The 12,235-nt window shown below is 40.4% G+C and overlaps 1 protein-coding gene across 3 annotated transcripts in view; it reads right to left on the bottom strand.

Moving 5' to 3' along the window:
- The window catches only part of Ccn, a 356,072-nt gene that overhangs the window by 68,142 nt on the left and 275,695 nt on the right, over positions 1-12,235 (bottom strand). For all 3 annotated transcript variants that reach the window (XM_065233519.1, XM_065233521.1, XM_065233520.1), the window contains exon 4: positions 6,515-6,545. In XM_065233519.1, the coding sequence (XP_065089591.1) occupies positions 6,515-6,545 (31 nt within the window). The remainder of the gene's footprint in view (positions 1-6,514; positions 6,546-12,235) is intronic.

The following is a 12,235-nucleotide window of genomic DNA, read 5'->3' as shown; positions in this document are numbered from 1 at the left end:
CTATCAGCCCCCGGAGCCGAATTGCCACACGAAAGGAGTGCGAGTGAGAGCTCCAGCATTGAAAAAGGCTGACTGATCTCGTCTACCGAATTCGTCGTTTCGCGAGGAATCATCCGTGCCGGCACGGAATCAGGACATACTTTTCGCGTGAACTTGAGAATGCAACGATCTGAGTACTCCTCGCTCTCGTTGTTCGAAGACCGGTTACGCATCCTTCGCGCCGCGTTCCAAAGCGTATTCATCGACGTTTCGCGCGATAATCCGTCCACGAATTGCCGCCAGTATCCGCGTTTCTTGGCATTGATGAGGTTCTTGAGTTCGCGTTCAAGAGAAGATTACGCTTCGAAATACACGTGTGTTTCACGTTTCCGGAAAAGCTTAAACGCGTCGGACTTTTTACGATAAACCTCAGTGCATTGCTGGTCCCACCAAGGGGAAGGAGGTTTCCTATGGAAAGGCGTTCCAGGAACCAGCCGAGTTTGAGCTCGAAGCGCGCTGTCCAAGATCAGATTGGAGAGGAAGTTATATTCCTCGAACGGTGGATGCCCTTCTACCGACGACACGGCTTCCTCTATCGCGGTCTTGAACGTTGTCCAATCGATATTACGGGTGAGGTCGGATTCCGATGGATTGAACCCACTGGCAATCGAAATTTTGATCGGCATTTGATCACTACCGTGGGGATCCTGGATCACATTCCACGTGCAATCCAACGATCATGAGTTAGAGCAAAGTGTGAGGTCTAATTTACTTCCATTCGAGGATGGACCAGCCAAACGTGTTACTTCTCCATTGTTAAGTATTGTCATATTGAAGTTATCACAGAAGTCATATATAAAAGTAGAACGGTTGTCATCATACAGTTCCCCCCAGCCTGTACCGTGGGAACTGAAATCTCCCATGATCAACCGTGGAGCAGGAAGTACCGAACATATATCTGAAAGTTGTTTTCGACAACGGCTCTAGGAGGAATATAAACAGAAGCAATACAAAGCCTGACATAATAGCCTGACATGCGACAACTTCAATACCTGTAAATTGTGGAAGATTCACTCTGTAGAAGGAATGGCACTTTTTGATCCCCAAAAGTACCCCTCCTCCACGCGAATCCTCACGATCCAGTCGAATAATGTTAAAATCATAAAAAGGAAGATCTATACCTGAAGAGAGCCAAGTTTCACAAAGAGCAAATGCATCACAATCATTATTAATTAATTTTGTCTAATTTTGGAATAAGGCTTCGGCAATTCCACTGTAGAACAGTGATCAAATCCCCGACCTCGTTTGGAAAATTATCCATCGAAGGAAATGATTGCTGCAAGGAGGGGCCACTTCAATGTCAATTGCTTCAAGAGGGTCTTCACAGAAGGAAGCATTGCCCACACAGGGAGGTGATTTCACGATAATTTGCGACATTCAGTTTATCTCCTTTTTGTCGACTGGGAACAGATAAGAAAGTTTCCACTGGCAGGGGAGCTCACATTGCTGTGCTGAGAGATTGAATAGCCTCGCAAGTGAAACGCAGCGATTGGCTACACAACGTTTTATAACAGATGACGGAATCCCGTCAGGTCCGGTGGCGAACGAAAGTTTCAGTTTGCGTGTTGTGGCTATCACCATGTCTTCTGAAATGCGCGGAATATCGAAACTAAACACATCACGTGGTTATTCGGTATTTGCATAAAATTTTTGAACTTTGCGCTTAACGCTATCCATTAGGGTTTATACGGACTCCTCAGATATCGTGGTGGCCGCCTTTGTACAAATTTGTTGGAAGTGTTTGATATCTTTGATTCTTTGTTTCTTTCCAGAAATCTTTCGCTTCATCAGAGCCCAATATCTCTCGATTGAACGATACTCTGGAAAATTTGGTGGGTTTGCAATTGTTGGTACAATATTCACTTGATGTGCTTCGTAACTCCATCACAATCTTAGCATAATGTCATGTTGCCAAATCGGGCCAGAACAAAGGGTTTTCTTTGTGGCTTTTGATGAAGCGTAGCAATCGCTTCTGCATGCACTCTTCCTGGTAGTTCTCCTTGATGGTTTTGTCTGTAGTGACAAAAGATTTACTCTTTCGGCAACACGTGCAAATTGCTTGCAAAATAAGGTGTAACCTTTGTTTACAAACAAATGATGTTGAGCTGTCAAAGACTCGCGCTTATTCCTGCTTACACTACACCAGTGCTACACCGCAAAAACGAAAACGACAATAGTCTTTTTCATCAATGACTCCCAGTTGTACCTCAGCGAAATTTTGCTCTCCCACGTGCAATATTTCAAAAGTTACAGTGATTTGAAGGTGTCCGGATTAATGTGGGTACAGCCCTTATCTAGTTGATTGTTGCAATATACGATCAAAATGCACATATAAATTCAAGAATGTTCGTTGTTCAATTCGCAAAAGCATGCTTCAGTTTTAATAAACCAAAACTTACCGTTTCCGTTACTGCAATAAATGTTTGATTCGTTTTAAATATAATGTTAATGTTGATCAGTCCTATTGGTGGTTAAAATGAGGGGAAGAAAGTGTCTTCACCAGGGATCTACATTTTCGAAGATCCAAAATGAACTCGAGTTTTGTTTCTCTCATGCAACGTGTTCAACGCTTCATTTCTATAATGCCTAGTTAGACTTTCAGCAAGAAACGGAAATGAAAAAGAAGCACGCTTAGAAGGAAAAGTTGACTGTGGATCTTCTCGTCGTTGCTTTGCTCATTGTTTTCAATCTAAGTAACGTCGATTTTCTAGTTGAACGAAACCTCATTATAGCTTTCAATCCCTTTCACGAACACTCTATCACCACTTTCAATTTGTTATAAATGCGTTATGTCCTGTTTTCGCTAATTGTTTTTAGATAAATATGTGGACGGAGGATAAATTAAACATATTACGTGTAATCTTCAAGTGTTTTCACGTGAGAAATGCTTGAAATATATTTTCATTTTCCGTCAATACGTCATGAAATCTCTATTGATACGTTTCATGAAAGACGAAACTATCAAAGTCGAGTGCTCTTTCTCTCATCCGTTTCACCGAAGCTGGAAAGAAAAACCAATGGAGTGACGGCAGAAAGAAAGACAAGCGATTGCACATTTGTTTGTGCATGCCGACTGAGGCTGCGAAGCTGTTCGACCTAAAGCTGGCTTTAGACTAGGCAAGTCAAATGATCAACTCAGTTGAATTCAATTGGCTTGAAAAGTTGAGCCTGGTTCAACTTTTTTTCAATTCGAGTGAGTTGATCAAGTCAGTTGAATGGCATGGTTCAATTCACGTTCAAGTCAGTTGAATTCAACTGACTTGATCAATTGACTTGCCTTGTCTAAACCCAGCTTAACAGAAGAAGAAAGCCAGCAGTCTCTTCGTTGCGCCGATTTGGTCGATTGAAGCTGATATTGTGACGCCCAGGTCTTCACGTTGTTTCGGGTCCGTGTAATTCTGTTGTTGTCTTCCGCGTGGTCGGGATATTGACTTCTATGATGCGTACCTCTTTTGCTGCAGCTGCGCCTCTGGCGGAAACAAGTGGAACGATCGATGAGGAGAACTTGACGTGTCACGTCGTTTAGTTTAGTTTAGTTTTGCGGAAATATTTTGATGTTGTGAGAGATTAGGCTGTTTGGCAATAGGGGTTAGTATCCGATCAATTTTCGGGTGATTGGCTCGATCTCTTCTTTAAGAAACATTACACTTGGACTCGCCCTGAGGCAGTCTGATCCGGGCAAACTCAACTTGGCATGCGGTCTCCTTAACCGAGTGACGCTTAAGTCACATGCTTACCCGAGATCGACCAGTGTCGGCCTTAAGATAATCCGATAGCTTCAGGAAAGTCCCAAAAATTTAAATGAAATTCACTTCAGTTAATACCAAGGAGCTTGAGTACAGTTCCTTTAAGTACAGGAAAGCTGCAAAAAAAATTTTAGTGAACTTCATGGCAGTTCTGAAAACTTCAGCGCAGTTACATATTTTGTTTTGGGGCCTCCCTTAGACTATGGTGGCTGGATTCGATTCCCAGTCCTGTCTAGGAATTTTTCGACTCGGGAAGTTGTATTGATGCAGCTTGTACACTAGGCCATCATGAAAGACATTGTCAAACGCCTTCTCGACGTTCAACAACGCCATGGCAGATGTATTGGAAACGGACTTATTCCGCTTGATCATGTTAGTAACCCGTGCGAGTTGGTGGATGGTAGAGTGGCCTTTCCTAAGCCCGAATCGCTCTTTGAGAAAGATTTTGTTATCATTTGAAAACACCAGCAGACAATGAAACGGGCCAGACTTCATGTCTTCGAGGTAAGGTAGGCGCCTAACCGAACCGATAAACAGAATACGATGGCGAAATCCCGCGCCATGAAGCTGTACCACTAGTGATTGGTACATCCGAAATGCATCGTAATGGACGACGAGACGTACATTAAAGTGGACACCAAGCAGATCCCCGGCCTGGAGTTTTTCGACGGCAAATCCCACCTGCATTTTTCGAAGAAGATCCGGAAGCAGAAGGTTGACAAGTTTTCCTAGAAATACTTAGTGTGACAGGCGATCTGTGGGTGTATCAAATTGAGCAAGCCGTACATAATGACCAGCACCATCAACGGCCAAATATATAAAGAAGAATGCTTCCAGAAGCGCCTGCTGTCCTTCATCCGGTGTTTTAGTTGGATCTGGATTCGTGACTTTATGTGAAACCGGTGATGGAGTGGTGAGCAGCCAACGATGTTTTTTGTTGTGTTGAAGGAGGCACATCCGCCAAACTCGCCAGAACTTCGCCCAATAGAAAAATTCTGGGCGATTATGAAAGGCAAGCTCCGGAAAACAAGAAAGGTCTAGAAAAACGACAAGGGTTTGAAGAAAGAGTGGATGAAAGTGTGTAAGAAAGATGGCACAAGTGATGCACAGGATTTGATGGGTAGCATCAAGTCCATGGTTCGGACATTTAGCCTAGGAGAGGAGGTTGAATTAACCATCTTTGCAAAAACATAGCTTATATTGTCTATTTATTCCATGAGGGTTTCAAAAATATCCGAATTCAAATGGATCATTTTTGTCTGTTGCATTTTTTCGAGTCAGTTTTTACATTGTTTTCAATCCGACAAGTAGGCTCAGATCTGGCTTTTCCGCTTCCGCTATCATTGTGCTTGGGCCTTATTTCGCACATCTAAAATCAGTTCTAAATTTATCATAACAGAATAGCTCCATTTTAAACAAATTTATTCTCATAGTTTTCACTTTGTATGTTGCGTTATGTGTGGTCTTTCAGGGTTAAAAACACCCATCACATTTGAATGCTAAGTTATTCCAACATACTTTCTTCAGCAAAAATGTGCGTCGTAACTTTCCTTTACAACACTTTTCAAGACCACTTTTTTGAAACATTGAAAATAAAAAAAGACAGAAGAAAGAGTTGTATATTTTAGGGACACCATAACTAAATGCAGGAAATTAGCTCTAGCATGGTCAAATAATGAACTTTATAGATGGTGGCTTGAGCAAAGTTTCTTGAAATAATTGTTTCTACAACTTTGCTCAAAAAATGCAATAACTTATAGCTAAAAACAAAATGGTTTGATTCTTGATCTCAATTGATAGGTTGATTTATCTTTATTAGGGAGGCTTTCAGCCTGGGGCTGGTTCGCCTCCAACTGATCTCAATTTAAACAAGAACCACCCTACTCAATATTTTCATAAAATGAAGGACCCCTCAATTATACACAACTTCTGCGAAGACACGAACACCCTAACATGAACAGAAACGAGGCGAATAATTTGTTCCCGCTAAATGGCCGTTTCGCACCACAGTGCAATGGCAACCGAACCAACTCGGTCGCCGAATTCAATCAACCAGATTTCGGGGGCAGGACGAACTTCCCAGTATCGCAGAATTTAATTCAGTGATTATCGCGTTCGGAAAGGTTCCAGCAGCCGAAATTTAACGGTCTGTAGCCCAGAGACGAAGCTGAAAAAATAAACGATCCGGAAATTGACACCCGCTCGCCGCAATTATGGATCCAATAAGGGTGGGAAAATTACGTTTTGTATCGCTGCAAGCTGCGGTGGCGATGAAATTGTTAAAAACTCAACTGATTGCCACTTGTAGCAGCAGTAGTTGCTCGTTAGCAGTTTCCCACAGTTGTGACGTGGGTAATGCTGAGTTGTTGGTTCATGTTGCAACACCAGAAAGGATGCAATATAGTCAAACTGCATGCATTTCTGAGGCACTTAGCCCTGGTTGCTATCCTGCTGCGAGAGCAAAGCAATTTCACGCTGCTGCACGTTTTAATCTTCATAAATTTACTATCGTAATGCTTGTTTCCGGTGGCGAATGTGGGCCGGAACGGATGGAGGGTACTTCTATGTGTATTAGTATGTGGTGTTTGATGGTATGGAAAGAAATAACAGTTATGGTGTGAACATTTCTGGGTGGTCATTTTTCATTTCGACTGGACTGGTGTTGTGCCTGACACACCAAGAAGGGTAGGGGATTCGAGAGGACAAGTAAAAAGGAAATTGTTACTCACCGTAATTTAAATCTATGTGGGGGCCAAAAAGCTGGAAAAAGAAGGAATGCCTGATTAGTGTGGGTTTTTAATATAAATTTAAAGTTTCGATAACTATTATAATGAATTAAACCTCATCAATGAACAAGAATTGCTTAAAATTACAAAATACTTTTTTAGATGCATGGGAATCATCAATGTAGATTCACATTTGAACATCGGTTGATGGCGGTGGTCTATATGGATAGGCTTTAACTGTTCTCCACTGAAAAGCTCCACAGTTTGCTGGTCTATATCATCTGAGATTAACTATTGGTATAACCTTCTAGGCATAGAACTGTAAATAGTATGCCACAAAATAAACAAATGCATGCATTGGTTGGCTTAGAAACCTATCAATTAATAATTGTGAAAGAACTTTTCAGATCCTTGAGTTGCGGTGAGGCAAAAGCAAACATAAAGAAGAAGGAGATAAACTAAAAATCTCTGTAGTACTAAGTGAGTATTGTAATGCATTTTAAATATATCGTCGTCAATTTAATGGCTATCTGCCTTTAATGAAAAGGCAATGCAATCTATTTCGGTGTATGACTTCCTTGAATCAAAAGAAACTTGCATTACAATAGTTTAACAGATACATATTTTATGTTCGACATCGAATATTTTACTGCAGAAATAACCAGATGCTCACTTTGGTTCTATTTCCGCAGAGCAACCTATCCGGCCTTTGCTAAACATTAACCATTTTTCGTTACATGATCCCAGAAGTTTGAAAATAACCATGTTAACAACACCGGAAAAGGCAACCATAAAAGTCAAGGAAATGAAAAGATGGATCAGTTACATTGTTCTACTGGCAAGGATTGATATGAAGAAAACAGAGGAAAATTTATGGCTACAATAAAATTACAAGGATGCTGTCGCTTGCGCGTCCTCGTCGGAAACCGAAAGGGGAAATAGTGTCATATGAAGGTCAATTGCTGAGCGTTGTTATCATCTTGTTGTATTACGGTGTAGTAAAACATGTTGATGCCATGTTTTATTATTCCGTAGATTTGTTATATGTCTTTATTTATTTTTTAAACGAAGCCTTTGCTCCAATGGCACGGTTCTCATGAATACATGTTACCATATCTATCACCAAACTATCTACAAATTTGATTTGATTTGGTATTGTGCATGTTATCCCTCATTTGACTCACAGCCATCACACCGCAAAATGTTCACACAGATCTTAGCAGTGGTCATTCAATTCAGGGTGACATATTGAATAATCGGTTTGTTTACATGCTACCTATTCCTTTTCGATTTCGAGTGAACATATGTTTCCATCATCGAATATTTTTAACGTAAGTCCACAATATTTAATGGATTAATGGCTGCGCTCAAATAAATGATTTTTAACCCTTCGTCTGTACCTTGGGGTCCATTTGACTCCAGGCCACTTTGAAAAGCTGTTACTGTTTTATTTGTAGAAGGATTATGTTAATTCTTTCGTGACTAGGTGCGTCCTCTAAAGCTCTGAAACATTAAATGAATTTATCTCCAAAAACATGAAACCATATTTATTGGAAAAATTTCATTAAACGTTTCTGTACCCTGAGGTCAATTTGAAAATGCAAATTTCCGAAATATCTGTTTAAATTATAATACTTTTTGGGAAGGGTGGATCTTTCTGCAAAGATATTCAAACATACAAGTTTTTCAAGAAAATGAGTTTACTTCTTAATTCACTCACTAGGTAGCGCGAGTGTGACATTAATTTTGAATTGCTTGCCCTATCTTTACATATGTACAAGATAGATTGTTTCCGTCTTCGGTAACGTTGATCAGATGGACAAGATCTAGTGAGTGAATTCCGAACTAAACTTTTTACCTTAGGATAGGTCTTGTCCATGTGAACAACTTTACCCAATTCATTCAAGGTGTTTTTATGTTACTTCATACGTGAAGTTTGCGATTTTCAGAGTTGGTTGGAAATGCTATCTAACATGAAGCTTTAGTGTGACATTTTATTTGCTAGAGAATTGTCATAGAAGAGGGTATGCAGGTAGTTCCGTTAGAGTACGGCAGTATGAAAATTGAATAGAAGTTGAAAATGAGCGAAAGGCCATTAATGCGACAGTGCAAGTCCAACGCACACTCTTTGCCTAACCCGTACCCAATACGAGAACCTTCTATCTAGTCAAGATGTTAAGTTAGGGCAAACAATAAAAAAAAAGTTAAACTAGCGCCACCTGGTGAGTAAATTTTAAGATGAATTTTTTAATATAATATAGGTCTTGTTTATCTGAACAACTTTGCTGACGACGACAACTTTCTATCTAGTCCATATAGAGCGTTTCCAGCCCAAAACGCTAAAGAGTAATCAGTTTTGTCTGGACCCCTTCTGATTTTAATGAAACATTACTCACATGTCCGCCGCTACCCTTGGTAACAATTTTATCAAGAGTAGGTTTTGAAAAGGGCGTATTAAAATAATTAATATATTTTTTTCAAAAAAATCATAACATGTATATGACTAATCTGACCGAAATGACAGTCGTTAAGAAGTTTTAAGTAATTAAATTTTTCACATTTAACAGTTCAGAAATGAGTAGTTAACATTCAAACTCACGTGATATCGGTCATAATTATGTTGATTTTCATTTATAAAAAGTAAACTTATGAATTTGTTCGAAAATAAATATTTTCCTATTATAGGGGAAATGGATGTAATGCAGGCCTAAATGCCCCTAATTTGAGCCCATACATAAATTTAGGAATCGACTAAATTTTCAATAGCGACCAAAAATATCCATGACACGTTATACATGTACACGTATGCATAAAATTGATAAATAGCAGATTTTAAGCGATGGACCCAATATTAGATCCATAGGCCAACATTAGAGCCATTTCCCATAGCTCATAAAATTTAAGTTATCGCAAAACGGCTTTTCCTTCAAGTCTAGTTTTGGTCACTTCTCTTATGGAATCTTGAACGTTTCTGGATGTGGCACTATTGCGATTTAAGATGCAGGAAAATTGTTGCTTTGCTGTTGTGAGATGCACGTAAACTTAATAGATAGAGGGAAGATTGATGACGATTTTGAAGATCCTGCAGAAAGGTGGAGAGCAATGTGAGCAGATGGATTCAGATTCAAGAGATGAAAACAAATTTTTTGTAGATAGATGCGCTTGCTTGAGATTTTTCCACAATATTTTTGAATGTGTCGCACCCCTCGTGATAAGTTTGATATAAATAAAACGCACGGACCATTTTCCCGAGGACTCTAACAACATGTTTAGATGTGGCCGACGCATCTTAGGCACTTCCAGCAGGTATCATGTTTTATTTTCTTCTTATGTTTTATCTTCAGCTGACTTTAACTTCGGATCTGTATAGCGAATCCGCGACGCTCAAGGCAGATCCAAATTGGCGACGGACTAGTAAGTACTCGCAGCGGGGCTTGACTATAGTCGCTATATTCATAGTATGGCGGCTAGAATCTCGGGAGCCAATTGAGCTGTCAAATAGCGGAACCAATCGAGCAAATCACGACCAACAACAGAAAAGAGCACATCAGCTATTGCGATCAAAACTTCGGAAACCCTTTGCTCGTGACTCAAAGCTCGCCTACGCAAACTAACACCATCTTTGGGTTGGTGAAAGTTTCCCCTATCCGCATCAATAAATAATCAACGTTTTCTGTTCAAAAGTTGATAGTACCTTTTCGATTGTTGGTATACAATATATTGAATTGGTTCCGTTTTTTTAAAGATCGAAATTCTATCCGCCAGACTATTAATATAGCGACTATAGGTTTGACCACACCGTAGGTCGGAAACGACGGACACTACGGGGTCTGCCCACACCGTATACTCTTCAAACGGACACTACGGGTTTCGGGGCTGATTGCGTTCGTGGTTGACCACACCGTATGTCAAAACGGCGGACACTACGAGGTCTGACCACGCCATAGATAAATTCTAGTGGTAAACTACGGGGTCCTGGATATTGTAGTACGTTGCCTTCTCCATCACTATTGCTCAAGTCTCACGTCTCAAGTCTCATGCAGGTTTATCACCTTCTTTTACTTTGGTATAACGATCTTTCACTATAGCTTGGATTTGGTTTTGGGTTGGTCTAGCTTGGTATACGACTATCGCTTTTGACCACCAGGAAATTTTCCAGCAATGATAGCGGGTGATTTTCTTGCGCTTTCGATCGTTGAGCAATTTTCTTTCAGCCCAATTTAACCCCATCATGGCCCCCTTTACAACACATCCCAATGGCCTCCCAATAATATTGTGAGTGACATCTGTCGGTGAGTAGCGAAGCTTCGTGGTGTGACTGCGTGCTTTCCAGTGTGTGGTGGTTGGTTTTTGCTCTTTAATATTTGAATCCATGCCTGGCATTCATGACATTTAAATCGAAACACTAAATTCGCGACAATCTCAACAATCTCGGACAGACAGACACTCCACTGGTTAAAAATGAGACTCGGATTTTGTATCGTGTTTCAACTGTAATTGGCTAATTTTAATCGATTGTTGGTCCTAAACGATAGATTTGTTGATTATCGCAAATAAAGGAGCAAGGTGTTCGAACTAGTCCTGTGTGCCGCCACGCCGTGCCGTTGCTACCGCCGGCACTTTTTTACACGCCACCTTCACCGACGATTTTGAGACGCCATCAATGTAGTATTTTTTAAATTTTTAATTTTTGAAAGAAGTGTTTCTCGCCAACCGTTGTACTTAATAATACACAAAAAGTTCACAATTTCAAAAAACTAAACCGAGGACCACCCATAATCTGACGTCGTGCAAATTAAAAAAGTGCTCAAACGACGTTTAGCAGAAGGAATGGAGAAAAGCAAAATGAAACGATGCGAAACGGAACGCAAAATCAAAACAAAGCAACAAATAAGCCTACCAGAAAATTCCTTTTCTGATGGTCTTGGGGCTACTAGAACTTCAAATTAAAAACGATCTCCGTTAATATATACGAAGTGTCGTTCATGTTAACGGGGCTCCACGGTATACGAAAAGGACATTGTTTATTAACCATAGATCATGGAAAATTAAAATCCAGTACAGCTTTACCGTGAAGAACGCGTTACCCACTGAGTTGCGCTCACCGCTTTTTCTCGGCGGGGTTTCAACCAGTCGGTCTGATTTTTTGCATGTGATTAGGGTCAATGGAGAACTAGTCACTCGCAGAAAATCAGAGCGCTTGGTTGAAAACCCACCGAGACAAAGCGGTGGGTGCAACTCAGTGGGTAACGCGTTCTTTGAGGGAAAGCTGTATGATTTTCTAGATCGGGCTGTTAATCGAACCTATCTTCATCGGTTTGGTGATATCGCCATAGCTGAATAATAGAGATGGTCGGGTATGCAATTTAAATAACCGCACCAAAACCCGTACCCGATTCATAATATTTTCAAAAATCCGTTCCCCACCCGAACCAGACATGTTATTTTTTAAATACACGAATCCGATCAGAACCCGAAAGTCTAGTTTTCGGAATACCCGTACCCGACCCGAACTCATCTGGTACGGGTACGGGTTAAGTTGTGGGTAAACAACTCTTAAAAAACATAGAGAATTGTATTGTTTCCACAATATAATGTATGGTAAATGGGGAAATATACAATAGAACAAAGGGGTTGTGATGTATCTTAACCATACGAAAAATCACTATTTCCCGAACAAACTTGAGCCATTTAAAATTAATTGTATTGTTGTTCTTTTGTTGA

This window comes from Ochlerotatus camptorhynchus, unplaced genomic scaffold (assembly GCF_037179485.1).
Source record: "Ochlerotatus camptorhynchus isolate MF236.1 unplaced genomic scaffold, CSIRO-AGI_Acam_v1.1 ptg000403l, whole genome shotgun sequence".
Taxonomy (NCBI): domain Eukaryota; kingdom Metazoa; phylum Arthropoda; class Insecta; order Diptera; family Culicidae; genus Ochlerotatus; species Ochlerotatus camptorhynchus.
This window is presented reverse-complemented; position numbering and strand designations above follow the sequence as displayed.